This window comes from Lepisosteus oculatus, chromosome 7, assembly GCF_040954835.1.
Source record: "Lepisosteus oculatus isolate fLepOcu1 chromosome 7, fLepOcu1.hap2, whole genome shotgun sequence".
Lineage (NCBI taxonomy): Eukaryota > Metazoa > Chordata > Actinopteri > Semionotiformes > Lepisosteidae > Lepisosteus > Lepisosteus oculatus.
The window spans coordinates 24,868,433-24,890,795 of NC_090702.1; the positions used below are offsets into that span (position 1 = coordinate 24,868,433).

At 35.7% G+C, this 22,363-nt stretch overlaps 1 protein-coding gene across 12 annotated transcripts in view; it reads right to left on the bottom strand.

The window, feature by feature from the left end:
* The window catches only part of lmo3 (LIM domain only 3), an 83,759-nt gene extending 70,604 nt beyond the window's left edge, over positions 1 to 13,155 (bottom strand). Inside the window, exon 1 of one of the 12 annotated variants that reach the window (XM_069192327.1) lies at positions 12,518 to 13,155. Coding sequence is in view for 5 of the 12 variants with exons in the window: in XM_069192321.1 (XP_069048422.1) it covers positions 4,216 to 4,309 (94 nt within the window). In the remaining 7 variants the exon portion in view is untranslated. The other 11 variants (XM_069192326.1, XM_069192328.1, XM_069192324.1 and 8 more) reach the window with 11 other exon arrangements.
* Between the last annotated feature and the right edge of the window lie 9,208 nt (positions 13,156 to 22,363).

A 22,363-nucleotide genomic window follows, 5' to 3' on the forward strand; every position in this document is an offset into this window, starting at 1 on the left:
TAATGTCAGTGTGGTCGTTTCTTTAAGGTTAGTTGATATTTAAATTAAATATTTAAGTAAACAAAATCACTTTGTTACATCCTGAAAATGATTGCCTACTGCATGTAACAATTACAACAACATTTTATTTTTATACATACATGAAACCTTTAGAAACATTTTGAAAAAAGCATTATACTGTATATTGCAGAAAATAAGGGATAGTCAGTGTCTATCATTTGGCAGTATAGTTGCACTGTATGAGGTAAAGCGGAAAATGGTTAAAGGACAACTAAAACGGATGAAACCTCTGCAAATCACATAAAATCTGTGCTATACTGTACGTTAGTTAGAAAGAGTGTAAGAAATTTGCCAAGACAGGAAATTATTTTATACAAATTGGCTTTTTTAGATATATGTGGCTGCCTAAGGATGGAAAGAAAAGAATAGTAATATGATTCATTTAGATTTAGCAAATATGGCAATTAATATCGTAGTGAACCAATGTACAGTATTTGCAAAACTTCTGAAATCATTTGAAAAGAATGCCCCATGATCCAAGCAGTTCAGTGAACATTCGCAGATGACTGCAATAACATTTTTACTCTCAAATGGTACTAATCTGGTTTGGGGGAAAAAAAAACATACATAAAGCAACTTAGCCTCGGTCTTTGAAAATAAAGTAGCTTCAAACTTTCTTTTAGTCATTGAAATATAATATTATCTGAAAAGACAAAAACATGTTAAAATTAATCATGGCACACCTTGAACAGATGTGATGAAAATAAGCAACTTCACATACAGTATGTGTGATGAAAACAGGTTGCATATAAGCCCAAGGAACTGTTTGCATTACAGGGCATTCTAGCTCTATCTCTCTAGTGTGAGAAAACAAATGAATAATCAGCAAATTAAAATGTGAATATCCTCTTACTATATTGGGACTTGAACTTTGCTATATGGGTAATTCAAATAAACTGTTTTTAAAAAAGTGTAGAACTCACTATTCTATGCATCTGAAGTTTAAAACAATTACACATATCTGCTGTGAAGATAGATTCTAAATCCTATTCCGTAACTTTTATCTTCATTAACTGCATAAAAATGCAAAAACAAAATCAACATCACTATTGATTTTCTTACCTTTATACTAGTGATATCTAGTCTTCTTTTTCCTACATCATTGATTATTACAATCAAAGCTGTCTTTCGCAACTAAAAATCCTCAATTTTACCTTCCACTGGGAGAAGGCTGAAAAGATTCCGCAGTCACCATCATGTGTATCCACTAACCCAAGAGTGATATGAAAGAGCTATATTGAGGTAACAATGTGGACTCCTGGACAGAGTAATTAGTATGCTCCAGCCATGCTTAGGGAGTATACAACTCCTACACACCATCATTTGTGTTTTGTCTTCTTTTGAATCTGAAGATACATTTTAGTGAGCCGTAGCTCAGTAATGTTAAATGAATTTTTGCAGGACTTCCTAACATAAACAATTCCAACTCTGCAGGCACTCATTCTGTATATAGGAACCTGCACTGTTTGATTGCAAAACGATTGGGGACACTGACTGAAGTAAAAACTTGTTTACTTAGAATTTGACAGAGAAAAAAAAAACCTCCAGATACATTAAAAATAGGTGACTTCGAAAACGTTATTTTTCTCTGTAGCTCTTTGGACTTATTATCCTAGATTGTTTTTCATATATGGTAACCCTGATTATGAAATTACGACAGTGATAAAGCAGAAAACATCTCGAAAGATATACTGAAAACTGTTAAAGATCAAAGCACAGCAAATTCAGTTTTAGCTGGTAATGTGCTCATTTGCAACAGTATTCACAATTCTGCAAATGCCCTGCAAAGTTCTTACATTCCATTGTGGCCATTTTCAACTCCAGGAGGTATGGGGCTATTAACTAGTCTGCACAACAGCTACATTTTAGAGGACTGTGTATGAAATGGCAATCAAGAACCTTAATATAACATTATAGTTAAGTAACAAGAAAACAAAACTAAGAAAAACTGTAAAAGGATTACATTAGATTCAGGTTTGTGTTCTACAGTGTGTTAAGATTAAAATCAAATAACAAAAAATAGCAATACTGTTGTAAACGTGCACTACGCACCAAACTGATATTTAGTAGTTTAAAAGTGACCCAATCCCAAATCCCAAATTAATCATGAGTGCCCAATATTTAAGGAGAGGTGCAAGAATTCAGAATCCAGTGCATCCTGTTTGAAGAATCGTGTACACTTAAAACAGCATGTCTCCAGATCTGGTTTATAAACTAAAGAAAAAAAGGGAATAACTGCATGAAAACATTTTTAGTTCCACCACCATGAACATGTGTTAAGAACCAATAAAGTTTCATAATACTGTGTCTAACTTAATCATTCTGAAAGTTATTGGACATTTGGAACTGAATACATCCAAACACTGAAAGATCCGTCCCAAAATAGCAAATAAGAGATTTATACACTGTACAGTACATCAGTACTACTAAAATTTAATTGTAATATCACAGAGCAGCATTTGTGTATCATACACAATTAGCAGAATGTAACATTTAGTTATTGTTTATTTTACAGTATTGCTGCCACAACAACACAATTATGTAGTGTGATACTAATTTGGTGTTGCACAAACACAACTCTGTTTCTTTAACATGAAAATGAATGTGATTGAGTAAAGTGCGATATTGACAGAAACTGCTAAACCATAGGCTTAACTGCAAATGTACACAACACCAGCAATACAGGCCTTTACTGACCTATAACTGAATCCATTATTCATTTTATACTCGATTACCTCCCATTGTGCCCTTTAAATTACAGATTGCTTCTTTGCTTGCTTATTTGATTAATTTCCTGACTGTTGGACTTCATGTGGAACACATGTGGTGTCTGTATTATATTTGTTTTTACATCATCAAGAACTATAACTTATTATAAATTATTGAGTTAGTATTATGAAAACCGAAAAGGGAAGGATTGCATTCTTAAATTGATGGGTCTTCTTACATGCAGTTTGAGACAGAATTACAGTATCAGCTATGCCTTGAAAACAGCATATGGTCAAAGACAGAAAAAGGCTACGTTTAATCTTTAAATAGTCAACTAACATGACCACAGTGAAAACTCTGGTTCTACTGTCTGTAATGGGATAACAGGCTATTACTGCATGTGGATTTGTTTTAAATATCTCAGTTCTGTAAAATAATGAATCACTCATAACATAAAAGGGGGGAAAACTACAGAATTAGTCAGTTTCCTCTTGTTTGTTAATTATTTTAAGAGCAAGTGGTATATATGAGGAAAAGGGAATATATGACAGGGAACAGTTAACTGTTCAGGCCGGTGAAGGATAAGCACTGCATAAAAAACTGAAACATGTATCTTACCAGGCACAAGGGGCTTATGCTTCACTGTGGAGAGTTCTCATTTGAATATTGTGGATTGTGTTTTATTTTTATCTCTTCGATTAACACATTATTAAAACACACTAGCCAACGTTGTCTGCAACGCTTTTCAAACGGCATGTGTACGGGTCGCTTAATACTTTCTTACTATGGACATTACAAGGACTGTATGGAAAATCATACAGCATATACTGTACCACACATTTATTTCCCAAGTAACCACTAACGGAAAATATGTAACCGACCTAAACAGCGAACTTCATTGACCTATGCTGGAATCCATTATTCGCTTTACGCTCAACACAAGACATAAATATCAACGGTCACAAAGATTTTGACTTTTTAACAGCAATATACAGTACTAACGCATGGAAAGTTGTATGTGTGCGTTAACAGTCTTGGGCTGCATTAATAAATGATAAACTGAATGTTAAAAAAGGAATATTTGTATTAATATCCTGCTTAGCAGAAAAACATTTTTACAGAAGCTGCAATCTTTGTGGAAAAAAATAGAACAGTCCAGAATCATGTTTAAAGACAGTACAACCTTTCCGAGAGGTTATTTCAAAGTCCTGAAAACTCGTTTTAACAGCCTTGGAACAATGCATTTTTTTTAACGTGGCCGTAATTCAGTATTTGATAGAAATCTTATATAGACCCTTTATTTAATAGAAAAAAGCAGCTAGGGCATACATAAAATAGCTTGAAGGGTCATTCTGTTTGCAGTAATGAGCAGACACCCATTTTATTTCATTTCATTTAAACTGGTGAGCTTTTAATTGGCTGGATTGTATTGTAAGAAACACGTACGGTTGATTGCTTCCATTATGCATCCTTGTTCTGTGGCACTCATCCGCGCAGTCTCAGCTTCACTGGTTAACACAACAAAGTAACCGCAACTCATTAACAAACGAAAAGTAGTAAGAGTTTCAACTCTTCTCAGCCTGCAATCAGATTTAGACGCGTTGGGACAGCTTGTATAATGCGCTGAACCACTGCCTTAAAAATCAGAAGCTTTCTTTTTCTAAATTTCGTTCATTATTAAATTAAGAAAACAGGCTGCCAGGAGTCTAGTGATCCAGATGAAAGGAATTTCGCCACTTCGATTTTCCAATTGCCAAGCAACAGTGAACAAAAGATTTAGGAAAATAAAGCTGGATTGGGCCTAAAAGATTTTTTTTCTTTCCCTGTGCGTTCGCCCAGAGCAACCCCGCAGGTTCTCTGTGAACTCCCTTGCCTGTTTTCCGATGTTACTCAAACTCCCTCAGGGTACCTCATACAAATAGATGTCCGAACCCTTATAAATTGAGCTCATACCATTTTACGGAATATATATATAAACTACGTGACGACTGCATGCCATGGAGCTGAGACCCGATTTGATTCTCCTTTTCTCCCCTTTGCAGCTGCAAGACTCGGCGATACTGACATTTTTCCACTCTTATCAGTTTAATTACAGTTGCCATGGTAGCAAAGTGCTAGTGCTTGGCAAAGGCCAATAAGAGATTTGCAACAGCGAACCCAATTTTCGATGCAGCTTGCATGCACAACAAAACAAGACCAAAAAAATCACTTTCTGAGTTAATGTGCTTAGTCTTTGGTGCTAAACGTCCTCTTTATCTACAGCATTCAGCGGGAACATTTTGAAGCTATCCATTAAACCTGCCAGAATAATTGGCACCAGCCAACGTTCTTGAAAGCAATTAAAGCCTCCGAGAACAATATTGAAGATAAACGGAAAAAACACCCCTCATCCCAAAGCTATGGAATACTTCAGATCACGGGTCTGCTCACACCATCGATTCCTACACAACACACGTTCCTAAAATAAAACAAGACAAGGTGAACACTCAGAAAGCTAAAGAAAAAGAATAAGTCACAGCACAGCGAAAAATCCTTACCGAAACTTTTCTCCCTTTTCTGCATTTGACTTCAGCACCCCAACCACCATGCAACTCGAGAGACAAAAAAAACGCTTCGTTTCTTTGGATGAACTGAGCAGCTGTATGCTTGCACGCTGAGGGTGGCTTGCTATTGTTCAAAGTGAGACCCTCGCTCCAGACAAAAAATAAAATAAACAGGAAAATAAGGAAAGACCTGCTATCCACTATCGCCTGCTAAACGTAGCCAACGTTTGTCACATCAATACTCGATTATGAAAAGGAAGTCTTGCAGCCGCTGCTATACGAGTGGTAGTGAGCAAATGACAGCGGATGACAAAAGCACATGCTTACCCCTTTAACGGCGCCGTAATCTTATAATCCCCTCATGCTTTACTTGCGAATGTTAGCCAGTTTCAGTGCCTTGTATAATGAATTTAATCAAATACCACGGAATGGCTTCAATCAACAGCCTTAGCACATAATATCAACAAAACACATTGTAGTTTTAAACCGACGTTTCCTTGTCTGTTGCAGGTGGAAAGTTAACGCCTGATGCACACCGGCGAAAGTATCTTTAGCGCCGTTAACCCAACTGGACACAGACAAGTGCACTGCGTAGAACTGAGATATGCGATATATGTTTTTGTTTAGCGCAGTTTTAAAGCCTAAAACAATTATACCTTAAACAAAACGTCTTTTCATCCTGCAAATCTCTTTCCCTTTATCCGGGTATTTACTTGGAACATATCCTAAATATCAGTGTGTACGTGAACTGTCTCTCATTCATATCCACTTCAGTATACCCTATCCACAGTGGGTAACGCGGATTGTAAACATCGTGTAAATTAAAACACGGAGATAAAAGCCGTAACGAATTGCATAAAGAACATCATCAACAATTGTCCTCGTTAAATGATGCTGCTGACAGTAACGGTGGGATATGGGGACATTTTATACATTATAAAACAAGCTATTATTTTTAAAACATGATTTTAAGTGGCATGAGTCATATCTAAAATGTTCGTATTCAAAGCGTTTTCCGAGAGGGTTTGAAACCAATGTTTAAACTGTTTAAAAACTTTCGATTGTTAGTTAACAGCTCCTTACTGTTCTTTACCTCTTACCTTATTCTTGAATTATTCTACACATAGAGCAAAGTTTCAGCATATTCTAGTTTCCATCTACAATCGTGATGTTTTCATCTACATCACGGCATTTACAGTATGTTTCTGCTTAGAAAAGGCACTTCAAATGAGTAACGCAAACCCTGGTACAGTAAATGCGTGGTTGCAAATCCAACAAGTGTTCCTTTCTATAAAGAAAATAATCTATTTATACACAAAACTTCACTAAATCCACAAATAAGGTTTTAAAATGCACAGCGCTAACACAACATCATTGGTGAAGGCACGCGTTTAAAGTGTTTTTGTTAAAAAAGTGAATGGGTGCCTTTTTTCCACCTTAACCCAATGAATTAAGTTAAATATCATTTCTGTATTAAGCATGCATAACTTCCACAGGCACCCTATATTTAAAAAAGAGGGTCTCAAAATGTTCTAACATACTTGTACTGAACTACGGTACACGTCAATCCATTTTGTGCAGCTGCACTTTACTCACCTTCTTCGCCAAGTAATGCAAAAGGACTCAGTTAAAAACAGGCACAGTAGCGCAGTTTCAACCTTTCTCCCTTCAGAGCTAAAGTTCATAAAGCAAGCATTGCCCGAGACGTATCTGAGATCTTTAAGTTTAAAATAATGAGGTCCGCATGGATCCGCAAGCAGTTAATTGCAGTGTTAGGCAACAGAGCTACAGGTGTTCTCTTTACATCCGCCGCTGAGCTCCCGTGTAGTATACTGAGGGGCTCAGAACAACTTACCCATCAGTGACTGAGGGATGGAGCACAGAGAACCCTAGCTTTATCACCTACGAGTCCAATCCCTCACCAGCGAGACATAACACAGCAAGAAAAGGTCATTCAGTTATTGCTGCAAGACCGAGGAACCAGAGCGCGCACACACAGCCACACACGTGCCAACACGTATCAAATACACTAAGCCAGCGATGTACAGTTCTCTGCTAGCACCGCAGTGAAGCAGCAATTTCTCACGTCGTGGAGACATTACCGTGTGCTTACAGATAATCCGAAAACAAGACAGAACGCTTAGAAAGGAAGCAATAGTGGGGAAGAAGACATACTGCTGCGCAAACTGGTCAAACAATAGCAAGTAATACGGAGCAAACCGCCTTTCTAGGGATGCAGTTTTCAGAGGCAGCATCTTTACAAGGAACTGACGCCGATAGTTTCCCCTACCACATGGCCTTCTCCTTTGGAGCATTGAGTTATTATGAGTAAGTTAAATAGAAAAACTTTTCTACTTTTTCCCCTCTTTATTCCATTTATAAAAAAAAATGGGATTGTAACCGTAGAGGGCAATAAAGATACGCATTAGCTCCTAACATTAGCATTGCATGTTTGTATGTCATTAAATATTTTTATTTTTTTAATCACGCTGCAGTTTTCCTATAAGCGACCTCTATGTTCAGTCCTGCATTCTGTATATACTGTACAAAATCATTAAAAAAATAGTTTGGGAGGAAAATTAAAGCCTTTTTACGTAAATGCCATCCATTAAATTCACATACCAATATCTCCATTACCTGTAAAACGTTTGAAGGACTATCTTAATTTCCCCTTCTCGAAACACTCAAAAAAACACGGGCGGAACATACAGACTCCATACAGAAGGGGCCTAGTCTGGAAGGAAGCCCAGGTGCCTGAAGTAGCGAGAGAGGAACTGCGAAAACCGGGAAGCCATCGTGTCGCTTTGGTTTAGGTATGAAGTTAACAAATAACCTCCTACTTGTAAAACTTGGACGCATGCAAACTCTAAATCTACATAGAACTATAAAGTCCACAGAGGGACCTGTGTTATTCGCGACATATCTTTTTACTTTGTTAGGCAGTTGTTTTTCATGCAAAGCTGGGGTAAGGGCTTTGACATTTGGCAATTAAAATCGGAATTGTAGAAATCATTTTAAATGGTCATAAAATACCTTAAGTAGAACGCTGAATAAAGCTAATTTATAGAAAAAAAAAAACGATGAATATATCTTTACCATGATGGAGGGATGACTCAGTTAATGAATCAGTTATGTGCAGTGTTCTGTTAATTCTTAAGGACTTTTGAAGGTTTTCACGTGAAAGATCAGTGAAGAAGACACTGATTTTTAGCTTTGTGCATGTAATTTCCACAGATTTCACATCTGACACTGAGTTTCTTTTTCTCTGAAGATCTTACAATCTATCAAGGCAATCTTGATATCAATAGATGAAAACAGAGAAGATACTTGATTACTTCATCCTATTTTGAGTTGTTATTAACGTGCCTCTCAAAAGTACAAGAATACCATAATTTGTCATTAAAGGCTATGACTCAAAACAACACTAATTAGCTGCATTCTTTTAAAATGTTAGATTTATTATTAATACTTTTTTAAGTCTCTCTGAAGATCAGTTATTTTAATTGAGTCTCAATTAATTTATAATTTAGTAAAGAGAAAATATCTGAAAATAAAGCAGTACCCTTCAGAGAAACTTTATGCTTACATTTTAGGACTTAGTTAATTGATTTTTGTCACTTTATTTGGTTTGAAATGTAAGCTGTCTTTAATATAACTACAGTGGTTTGTAAGCTTCAGTATAATACAGAATCTTCTTTTGACACATTTTAAATAAACACCTGGATGTGTAAAATTACATTTTATATTACTATTGTATTTTCAAGCAGTTCAAAAACTGTGAAAATGTAGAAGGCATTCATAATTTTCAGTGTCAAACTACATCTGTCTGTTCAGCTGTCTGACTTTCTTTAAGCATATGAAATCTGTAATAATGGGATACAATGGTATGGCAAGGTTTTAATGTTTTTGTGAGTGGTAGTTGCACAGATTGTATTGAACAGTCCTTAAAGTGTGATGATAACAAGGATTTTTTGGTGTTAGTTTTTTACCATTTTCTTGAGTGACATTTTTATCAGGTTGATTGCTCTTGCTTTTCACAGAGGCATGAACTAATACAATATTTAAAAACAGGTTCTGCAAATTTATCTTCTCTTCAAGAGCACTAGAATAAAAGATTGTATTTTTATACAGAAAAAACAGAAAATAAGTACTAGAACAGTATTTGTAACATTTGAACTAATGTATACAGTATATAGAGATTAATTTGTAAGAGATTTGCGCTAATAACAGTTTGCTTTTTAGTGACCTAAAAGAAGATAGTATACAGTACATATTTTTCAAGTGAAAAGGCTTTAAATAAAGTTACTTGGAAATATTACAAATATTTTTTCACAGTATTTTTGTATCTCTTATTCTGGTTAGAAATGTCATTTAATAAATCTGTTCTATGGCCTCACTGATTGCAATTTGCAAGTGTGATCAATGTATGAAATTTAGATACAAAGATCAATAAACAGAAACAACATGTCTTGTCTGAGCAGATAAAAGTGTGTAGTGCACATTGTACAGAAGACTCATTGCAAACTTTGACACAATTTAATTTTGTGAGAAACACTTTAGAACAGGGTTGACCAATCCTGGTCCTAAGTATTCGCTATTTCTGCATGTTTTGAAGGTCACTTTAAAGCAGCAGCCCCTGAAGAGCTGGAAGAAACTACTACATTAGTCCAGTTAAGCCAATAATCAGCTGGTTTTGCTCATTACGATCTGAGTAAGAATGAACCCCCCCCCCCCACACACACACACAGGCCCTCCAGGATCAGGACTGGACATCTCTGCCGTAGAAGAAACCTGCAACTGACATGCAGTACATTGCCTTTTACTTGCAAAATTCAGTTGAACTTTCAGGTTGACTACTATCCACTAGGCGAGATATTTAGTCCCCCCTCACCTCTGCTTACCACTTCTCAGGACAACCAATTAAAGCTAAAACGACTCAGAAAAGAACATTCAGATTTTCCATAGATTTCATTTGTAAACAAATATGCCCCTTACATTGGTTTGGATGCTACATGCATTAATGCCGTGCCTTTCGTAGTAATTAATATTTTGAGGTCACAACTCACTTAGACAAATGAATCAGGCGGATTCTTTAAGACTTTATTTTAAGGCACATCGGTTAAGATACAGAATTCAAAGATATCCGTGACGTTTTTTAGAAGCACTTGTTCGTTATTGGAAAAGAGGGGAAAAAAAAGGTGAAATCACTCCTCTATATTGTTTTCTCTTCTGTGTGTATTTTTGTCTTTTAATTTGATCTTACTGGTACCTGCTTGTCCAACCACATGCAACTCCCAAACTGAAAAGCAAACTCTGCAGTGTGCAAAGTCAAACGTCAGGGAGCGGGGAAGAAAACAAGCAGCACTCAGGCACTAACCTCCACAGCCAGCGACTCCAGAACCCAAGGCAGGCAGGGAAGGGCAGATTAATGAGACGCTCCTATTGAACAGTTTGACAAAAGTAGCTTTGGCTCCGGCTTTCTTTTTCCGCTTCGAATCGTGTGGCTGATAAACTTGTTGTTGTTGTTGTTGTTGTTGTTGTTGTTTTTTTTTTTTTGTTGGCTTTTTATCTTGTTGTTATATCCTCATACTCAGTCGCCGTTTTGCTCTTCCTACTCTACCTCTGCACAACAGCTTCACATACGGCACACTACTACCTCTGTCAGCCAATATGCGGGGAGTTGAGAGAAGGAGGGAGAGAGAGAGACAGCGAGGGTGTATGGATGTGGAGAGGGACAGCAAGTGAGAGAGAGAGAAAGACAGAAATAAAATCAAAACAAATGGTACAGCTAATGAGGACAATTAAATTAATTATGTTCAAGGAGATGAGTTTTTTTTTCCCTTCCAACTCTATGATCTGCTACCTCTCATTGGCAAGAGACGCTCTGTAATTCATTGCTACTGATTAGTGCATCTATGCAAATCTTTGTTTAAATCATTCTGATAATTAAATGATGGGATTATTCCTATGCCTAGGGTGACATCACTCTGTGCTAATTAGTGCTCTGTTTGGACTTGTGGCATTAGGCATCGTAATGCCAGTACCAGCCAGGAAGGTACTACACTACTTTATGTCTCGTTCTCTCGCCTCTGCTGGTGACAGATTCCTAAATACTCGTTTATGAGTCTTCTGCTCTTCGTCTTGAGTCTGTTTTCTTTTCTGTTTTGTTTGCATGTGTGGGTGTGTATGTGTGTGTTCTTTTTATAGACATAAAGAGGCAATGGATAAATTATATGCCACGCCACATTTGAAAAGAGAATGCGAATGGAATCAATAGTTAACATTCAGCTCCATGCCATTCATTTTCCCCTAAAATGTAATGATAATTAGATGGGTCATAAAATGCTCCTCTTTTCATTATGACTGATGAAATGCATTAAAGCTGACAGGGTATTACCTGACAGTAATTAGGTTTTGTCATGAATTAAATTATTTGAAAGCAGGCTATCTTCCCAATCATGCAATTTACAGAGAGATATTTTAACCATGCAACAGAAACGAAAGTAGAGAAAAAAGCATAAAGATGTAGAGAATAAAGACTACCCCCTTCTCCTCTGCCCTCCTCCCCTTTCATAATCATATGAATTATTCACAGGCAAAAAAATAATAATAAAAAAAGAAAATGTGCAGATGAAGAGGTACTGTATGCCACCTAATGTTCTTCACAGATGTGATCATCAGCAGCTGTCTTACAGTAAGATACATGCCCGCGCAAAGTGATCTGGTGAACAAGAGGTGGAATTTAATCATTTTCTGCTGACACGTTTGCGAAAGGACATCATTAACACTCGGGAAAACTCCGCTTGTTATTTCTTTGCCCCCCAAAACACACCAGCTCCAGCCCTCTCCCAGGGAGGAAAAAAAATAAAAAGGAGAAAAGAAATCGCAGCTTAATGCAGTCGCTCGAGCTAAAGGTTGTCTTTAACAAGGCAAGCAGTTTCTTTTTCTGCAGCAAGTAAATTAAGAGTTTAATTACAGACTCTCAGGAAATCTTTCAAAAAGGATTGAAGTAAAGAGCTATTTCCTGGTCTGATTACCCTAGCCTGAGCTCCCTTTCAGCTTCTCATCAGACTTTCCATTTCATAGAAGCGTTTACTTAATCCTCCTTTTTTAACACCCCCCAACGACACCACCATCCCTTCAAATATAGGAATCCTGCAATATCTTCCAATCCAACACCACACAAAAGAAAATAAATAACCTACCTTTTTTTAAAAAAAGGCCTTCTGCAGAAATAGAATTTGAGTTGTTGAAGTGTTGTCTTTTTTTTTTCTCTTCGTTTCTTTTTCCACTACTTTCTTTGGGAGTAAAAAAAAAAAGGAGCTTGTTTTAGGTAGATTAATTAGAGCAGATAAACATGCCGTCTTTTTCTTCCCCGCTCCCTCTGTTTCACTCAAGAGTGATAATTATTTTTGTTCGTTTTTTTTTTAATGTAAATGGGCATAACCTGACTAAATGCAAATAACAGGCAGGTGGCCCCCGGACAGTCTTTAAAAAAAAAAAACAGTTTGAAGGCAAAAACAAAAAAGAAAAGAAAGTTGCTTCGGGTTTGAGTTCGTGGTTCAAGTAAGGCTGCGGAGTTGCTACTTTTTTCCCTTTCAACTGCGGCAGCTAGGATAAAAAACACCACCTGTCTCAGCTCGCTCACTCTCCCCCTTTTTTTGCTCAGCCTGCTCTTCACTCTCTTTCCCCTGCAGAACACAGAGAGAGACCTGAGTGGGCCAGTATGTCTCCTCCAGTATTTAAGCACCTCACCAGGTCCCTAGTTAGCAGCTTCCTTCAGCTCATCCAAGAAGCTGACAAGTACTGTTAGAGAAGGCTGTACATGTTGCTCTAATGGACCTCATTAAGTTCTACTTACAGATGTTCTCTTAACATAATTGATCTGCGGTGAGTTGAGAGGACTGCAACTTATTCCCTAGCCCCCAATTATGGTTGGGTAATTAGATCCCCAACCTCCAATTTTTCACATTCACCCTTCTAACATTCCAAAATATCAAAGTATCTCTTTCTCACAAAGCAACCCCCCCTTGCCCCCCCCCACCACCACCTTCCTCCTCCCCCCACCTCCTCCCTTCCTCCTCCTACCCCCTCCCTTTGCTGGACTCCACTCGACTCAGAGTATTGACAGTTAGATCTGCTAACCTTTGTAGTGAAGCCAGATTTAATAGTGCATTCACTCCATTGACAGAGCTCAATCTTATTCCTTTTCTCTTTTTCTCTCTCTTTTTTTTTTTGAAACACTCAGGGAGAAAAGACAGGGAGAGACAAGGAAAAAAAAACTTACTTGTATAGTTTGTACTTTTGATAAAAGGTTCTAATGATAAGCTGTGGCAGGGGAGGTTCTTTTTTTATAATGTCTTTTTATCTTTATTAATTCCTCTGATGGAAACTTTAAGGAACAATGAAGGGGGAGAAGGTAGTGCTCTGAAACGGTGAGAAGAAACGCGAGGAGAAAAAAAAAATGACGCCGCACACCTGGGACAGATGAAGCCAAACTGGTGCTTTTATAATGCCAATCAGCAGCGCTGTTATCATCCCTCTAATTAGAAAGCGGGCTAAAACAGAAAGCACTTGGGGAAATGGTAATGTTATGGTTTTGCACTTAAAAGAGGAGACATTTTCCAGCACCAAAAGAACCCAGGATTGGCGCTGTCAGGTCCTTTTACTAATGGGCAATATTCATTCTGCGTGTGTGTGTTTCTAAATACAATACATGTGAAGGGCGTACCGTAAATTATGTTTTCTGTGTGATTTTGGAACAAAAATCTGGGAAACAAAACTAAAAGGAAGTATTTTAGGCAGGATCACATGGCAGCTGTTTATAATAAGCACTGAGACAGACTTCAAATTATGCATGTACACATTTCCTTCCACCCTGTAAACACATATATGTCATATGTGTAGCTATGTGCACATTGTACATACAGTATATTCTAGTGGCATTATGGTAAATTAACAGTGGCAAGAGCTTTAATATTTCATCCTTGCATCGTTGTTGAAGAAAGTAACTGTTTCAAAGCACAAGACCTCTTCTTGATAATTGTCAAATCTGGTTGTTCTTTTTCCAGTATTTGCCTTGCTTTTTCCTGTTTTTTTAAATTAATCTGTAGTGTTTGAGCCATAAGGAAAGTTTTTATGGATCTCTTTTCTTAAAATGAAAACACTGTGAAAGAACTTGTAAAACTGTAAAATAAAATTGCCTTTAGTGTCTGCTCTGAATAGCAAAAATCTATTTCTATCCAAAAAGTATATTAAAAAAACTTTAATCTAATGTAAAAAAAGGAAAGAAAAATGAAAATTAACCCCTTCTGTTTCCAACATGACAGAATGTCTTTTTTAACATTTGGCGATGTGAACTGTAGGATAAAAAAAGTTTACTTTCTCTAAATGCCCTTATGATGAAATGATAAATTAGAAATATCGATTTTGAGCTGGAAATATTTTTTTAAAGCAAGAAAACATTTTCTCATATTTCTAAATCCAGCAGGTATAGTTTTAGACATGAAAGCCAATACTATTTAAAAAAAAATCAGTCAAATTCTATATATAGAATTTGTATATATTTACACAATATATTGTATATTTACACAAACCACTGCAGCACAGTGGTGTAGTGATTGGTGATGCTGCCTTGTAGCCATTGGTCTGGGATTCCTGTGCAAATCTGTTAAAGAGGTTTGTACAGTATGTGTGAGTTCTACTCCATACAACTTTGATTGAAATACAGCCTGTGCCAAAATGTCTAACGTATGTATTAAGGCATGCTTTGCACTCTGATTTTTTTTGGTAGGTTTCATGGATGCAGACACAGATGAAGTACCCCATCCCTCGACCCACGAGGATGTCCTGACTAAGCTGCTAGACCTGAGCTGCCAGTGCTACATGTCTGCAGTCTCCAGGGCCAATTGGCTGCCATGTGTGACTGGGTTGAGTTAGCCAGAGCCCTCTCAGCTCACAGCGAGACAGGATCTCCTATGGCCTGCAGTGACGTCAGTGAGAGACGCATTGTTCCTCCACTCAGTGTTGACTGGCCTGTCGGGGTCTACAGAGCTTGCGGCATGTGGAAAGCCTTGCTAAGTGATGGGCTGGAGAATCTCGTCTGCCTGGCCTCTTTCTCCTTGTGCAGTGGACCATTTCTTGCTGAAAATGTACAGAAAAATTCACAATCCCAAATTGGGTGAGAAAATAAAACAATTCAAGCAACTATCCAAAATCATTGAGCTCCTGAATATGATAAAGGAAACAAAGGGTTTAGGATATTATTGCTAATTAGAAAATGGAGTGTTTAGTGTTAATATTTAAAACTTAATAATGCTCTTGAGCTATCAAATAAAACAGAGCAAAAGGCCCCAAATCAATAGGTAACACATTTAACTGTGGTTGAAGGGATGGAAATAACAAAGAGGTCAAAAATACAATAGAATCTTTGTACAGCAGATGTTATTGTCTTGTAATTTAATTGAAATTGGACCTTTATAAAGGCCGTATTTGCACCTTTTAATATATTTTATACTTATGTTAAAGTTTGATCATTATTTGCCAAAAATACCAAATGTTTGTTTCACTGTGTTCTTTAATACTTGAATTGCATAGCAGGGATAGACTAAACCCTCTCTGCTGGAGAAAGTTACTAACATTTTCAATGTGTGTACTGCAAAATATCAGATAAAATAAGAAGGTACTCCATTTCTAATGGCTGTGTTCATGCTAATATTGAACTCCAGTTAATCACTTCAACTCAGAAACAGTTGTGATGGAATGAACTCACCTGCACAAACAGCAGTGATGATTTTTGTGAGCATCACAGACTGCAACACAGGCAGCATGCTAGGTGAATTAAAGGTGCATACAGATGGAGTCATGGTAGATATATTCCTGAAACTTGCTGATTTTGTTACTGAGGAAATAGCACTTACCTCATACATTTTATACAGAGCTGTTTCAAATGGCCTAGAGAGGCCAGTAAACTTTGCCTTAAAATTAATTGCAAGTGGATGATAATTCACCACATTTTCAAGACTAATAAAGACAGTTGCTTTGTATTCCATACGCAAGCGAACACCCACATACTGTATCTGAATTCCTCTGTGCATTCATTGAAGACCTCTTTCCATGACCTATAGATAGCTGTGGTTCAGGTTTACCAGCAAAGCCATTATCTGGTCTTATTTTTTATTTGAAGAGCTCAAAGATGAAGGTTTCTGAACTATTACAATTATTGATGCAGTTTGTTAACAGTTTAGCTAAGAGTGGTTACCTGCCCTGCATGAAAGAAGAACTCGGCAGTACACCGTTCACTAGACATTAAGATGAACAATGTTTGTAACGTTTTAAGGGACTCCCAAACCGAGTGATCACAGATCTCACACCTGTACTCAGTTTTGCAAAGCTGCGTTATCTCATCTGGAAGCAATTATCAACACAAGCAGCAGACATTGTGAACATTTACTTAATGAGTGAAAGCACTTAAGCAAAATGTTTACTAATTTAATTTGAATAAGTGGATGTTCTTAAGTCGGCATTCAGCTTCTTCCTTAATTCAAAGGAATTTATTTAAAATGAATGTTTCAGTATAATGTAAAGAATAATGATGTGCTAAATCTGGAAATGTTTGGGTTGACTTAATTTGGTTTGCTTGATTCCACATACACATGTGTTACATATATTAAGTGATACAGTGAAGCAAAAATATAACAGCTTAGTTTAATGTTTCTCAGTCAAAACATATATTGTAATAATTAATTTTATTTAAGCAGAAAATATACAGTACAATAGATCTTAATATTTATTTTGGACTGCTTTAGTCCATCATTTTTTATTTTGTAACATTTCATATACAGTATCACTATTTTTGGTAAAGATTGCCTTTAAATGCATCATTTATAAAATGACAGGTGTTACATGGACAGTATGTACTTAACTAATAAGCAGTGTGTTTGTTGCTTCATTATTTCAGTTTAATTACCTCCACCAGCACAGTAAAGTTTCAGACAAAAACACAGATTAGTTCAATTAATCTAATTATCCATTCATTTTGTAGTGCCTTGGTTATAATATACCCAGTAAAGTACAATATATGACATAATTTTATTTAAGCAGAAAATGTACAATAGAGGTTTATTAATATATTGGTTGTTCTATCCAATAATAAATTAATACCTCATCAAGTTACTTTTAGATCTGTAACTAATAGCTCAAACTATTGTTAAATAAATGTTGTCTTTGGTCTAAAATGTATTATTTTGACAGTCATATTGTGTTTAGTGTAATAATAAAGTATTTTTCTTCAGCCGTTTGGTGTAACATACCCTCCAGTCTTTTAATAATTTAATTTATAGCTTTAAATATAGCATCTGCAGTCAAGCTTTAATTTTACTCCAGTTTTGCTGGGAAATTTTGCTAGCAGTCATTTACAATTGAATTTATGAAATTTGATATGAAGCATGTGAAAAATAAACAAGAAACATCTTGAAATTTGTCTTGAAAACCTGTGAAGAATGAATGAATTACAAGGATGATATTTACATAAACAGCTACAATTTTTAATAGTGACAAGTGAGCCTAAATTTTCCTCTGTGTGAAAACAAAAACCCTTTATCTGGTAGCTAGTTGTAGGCAAAGCAAGTCATTGTTTTTTAAGATGTTTTTTTCTGGAAGTTAAAGTCAAGTGTAACTTGTTGAAACTATATTAATGTTAAATACAAATACTAAAGGGAAAAACTTTTACTTTGATAATTGTAGTGGATTTTATTTTACAACTAATTTTCACATTGTAATGATACACAGTACAATATACAATTTTATTATTTCTTTTTTAAAACTTTAATGGAATATTTAAAGCCATGCCATTGCTTCCAAAAGAGAAAGGTACCTGTGATCGAATCAATCAAATAATATTCAGCCTCATTGGTCAACTCTTATTAATGAAATAAGTAAGAATCTTAAGGCTGCCAGGGAACAGTTGCTGTTGGTTCTGTTGACTCCACACAACAAATACTAATGCTGGTAACACAGCAGGATGTAATGGAAGACCCATAAACTTGACTCCAGTTATAATATCAAGACTGTCTACAATAGCCTCATGCCTCAACACATCTGGGCCACATCAAGCCCCTATCTATGGGTAAAGGTTGGCACTTTTTTTGCCAAGGTTGGAATTTGCACAGTGCATCTGGGAATGTTAATACATTGCAATTACAAATAATAAAAAATATATTACAAGGTTATCTGTTGAAGCAGATACCCTAGCTTTCGGGAAATCCTTGGATGGGATCCGGAAATGAATTTATTCCAAATAGGCCATAATTGGAATAGCTGCCTTTTGTAACCATTTTTCTATTTTACATTTTAAAACTGACACTGTTAGTTCGGTTACAGTGTGCATCAATACCGATCGCTGGGAAATAATATCTCTGATCAGGCAGTTGTTTTCCAGGTCAAACAGAGGAATACTCCTGTGGCTCATGTGGAAAGTTTCTGCCTGTTTGCACGTCCCATTGATATGCTTGTGCTCAGGCTAGTAGTGGACACGCGAGATATTGATCACAAAGATAGGAGTGCCTGACTTGAATATTACCACGTGCTCCACACCATACCTGACTTTGGAATATTATTGACAAAACTCTAAACTTGATCTTTTCTCCTCCTGATTCTGGGGCTCCATCTATTCATTAATGAGAAACAGTATCACATTGTTTAATATTTTTTTAATTAAGCAAATTTACAATCATTATTTTCTGTTATTTGGTAATTAAACCTTGTCTCTAAATAGAAAAAAAAATGAAGAATCGGCAAAACTGCCCCTCAACAGCAAGCAATCTTTTTTAACTAAACACTATGTATCTAATATATTGTGGTACTATAAGCTACAAATCTTGTGTAATACATAGATTTTAAATCAAGAGCTCCTTCATTCATGTTACTGGCTTTCAGTTGCTTATTTATTACTATATTTTCTCATTGTAGTTTTCATTTTTACAATAAACTGACACAGACATTGCTCTGCAGTACGGTTATGGAATGTCTCTTAAGTTAAATGTTTTAACTTGCATGATACAGTATATTTAAGAGCTTATGCTCTCTTCTGCAGCTATGAAATCTATAAAACCATGTTTTTCAGTTTATATTTAGGACAGATGAAGACTTTCAACACACCGAAAAACGAATCTGAGAATCTGGCATTAGTCTCTTCTCTTCAGGCACTAGACAGAACTGTTCTATAATTGCTCAAGGGAAGACTCATCTTTTTCAGCAACATATTGAAGAGAGAAGGCAATAAATGGAGAAAATGTGTTCACCCCATTGTGTGTACCTGATTGCTGGTGTTCTGCACGTCTCTTCACAGGGACTCGACTAAAGAGATGGAAAAAACGCCTTTTCAGCAATGATATGCCACAGTCATTCTAAGAGGTGTTGATAATTATTAACATGAAGCTTCACAAGACTAAATTTCCTTCTACTATGTTCCATTATCAAAGCTCATTCCTACTGCAAATAAAAGGTACTCAGTCAGTCCTAATCTGGCCTTCTCTAACTAGATGTTTATATTAAAGACTTTCACTTCTACTTCAGTGGTAGACTGAATCAACCACTGGAACCACCAGCTCAAGTGTAGTGCCATCAGGTACATGACAACAGACTGCTGCTCTGAGGCAAGATAAATATTTAATGTTTTACTTTGAAATAAATTTAAAATGTTAAGTTTTTTTATGAGAATAAATATCTGATTTAGCCTTAACAATAAAAGCTTTTTATTATTAAAATGGGCCCCAATGCCCACCTTTTCTTCAAACATACAGTTTTTCTTAACACAGAAGAAAAATTAATTTGCATTCTTTTTTTTTTGGCAGACTTCAATAGAAATATATCACAATTAATAAGAGAGAGAATATTAATAGCCAACATGGATGCTATGTTAAATCATCACCTACAGTATGAAATAAAAATAGGCTTTTGTATAATACATGAATTAGAGGATTCTTTTTTAAGCATCTTTTTGATTTTCAACTGATGTTAGAAATTGCAATCTGGGATAGTCAGAGAGAGATTAAAAGATATTTTCCTATTCAGGAGGACTAAATTGGTTTTGGATTAAATCTGATTGATTGCCACAGAGCTACATTAAAATCTCTAAGTAATATATGTTCAGAATCCAGGAATTTCAGCAGTTTTGCTTTACAGGATATCAAACAACAAGCAATCGATAGGTATAATAGAAGAATTAATAATTAGGTATGATTTTCTGTCTCCCACAAATCGCTGCTAATATTTCCATGACTACAGTTAGAATTAAGGATTCAGCTGTAGTAAAGAATCATAGAATTTCACCAAATAAATAATATATAAAACTAAACCTATGCCTTATGGTGTCTGAAAATCATTTAATCTATTTTTAAGCTAGTTACATTTAATACATGTAAATCCAATTCTGTTGTTTGTAAATTTTAATAAAAGTTGTTTTTCCTTAAAAACAGCTCAATATTCTATAAAAAACCTCAAATGTCTATTACAAAACATTTTTTGCTTTGCTTAACGGAAAAATACAGTAACTGTAATGGTATTTTATGTATTTTGGAGCTCAAAATGTGTCTCTGGATAAGTAGACCAAACTGATACTGTAGCTTTAGATGTTCTGTGATTATCCTTTTCTACATTGTCTGCTTCAATGTTACAGTACTTTTACTAGCCTCTTTCAGTTTTAAATTCCTTCATCTGCCCTGAGTTTGAATTAAGTATAACCATTGGATTTGTTTTTGTGTTTTAGATAATGAAATGTTGAACTTGCAGGTAGGCAGCTTTTAAGATGTAACTAAGTAATATAAAGAGATTTTATATATAGTGTGAAAAAGGTACAATTAGATGACTTCTGTGTTTATTATTACATTTAAAAGATAAATCTATGATTCAAAGGTATCCTGCTTCTTATTGAAAAAAATATATTACTGCAACTTATTTTTCTTTATTCAATGCACAGAATGGGAAAAAATGTAATATCCAAAACAGCCTCTTTTTGATGTAATTTCCTTTATCTTCCAAATGTAATTTAAACACATGCCATTTTAGGTTCAATAAGAAATACCTTGATGTCACTCTGGGGTTCATGGAAATCAACAGAGAGGATTTCAAACAGCATTAAAACTCATTCCCAATGGCGAATGGAAACAAGTATAAATTACTCAATGTGACCTTCATCCATGAAAGGCATGTCTCCTACACATGAAATCACATGAAGCATCTGAACTCACATCTCTTTTTCTTTTCTGTCACAAATTGTTCCACTTTATCTGGTAAGTATAGAAAATCACCTTCCATCTGATACCGTTTACAGTGTTGGCAGAGTTCCTTTTGGTATGAATTACACATTAGTTGAGCACATTTCATTTTCTTGATAATTCTGTGAAGAGCTTCAGAATCACTTATAAAAATCTCAGAACAGTATCACAACAGGACACTGGAGATCCTGTTTCACGGACTCCATGAAGATTTGCTTAACCAGAATGTAAAGATCTGAACACTAAAAGAACATATAATCCAGACTTGTGCATGTGTTTCAGTTAAAAAGACAGTGAAGATATGATTATAGACTAACACAACAATCACAACGTGTCATTTATATTTGATTAATTTCCATATATGACAAACGTAACTCATTGGGTGTTTACAAAATTTGCTCCAGGTCCGCATATCTCCACTGCACTGTTGTTTCCTCATTCCCGTTTATTATATAAAGAGCTTTGACCTGCAACAGCTTCAGGTGGCACAAAATATATTCTTGTCCTTGACAGAACATAACTGAAAATTAATTTTAGCAAAAAAAAAATTGCTCAAATGTACATTCAGTGTTCGTTTGCATAAATTTAACATGAAAGCATAAAAACATGTAAGACTTATGCAGAAGCATATCTGTGTAAAATAATTGCAAAGGTTTCTAAATATATGTTATTACATAATTATTCACATCCCAGCATTTAGTATTTTGTTGCTCTTTTTTTGCTTTGATAACATAAAATTGTCATTTTCTGTAGAATTTGACTAAGTTCAGGAATTTT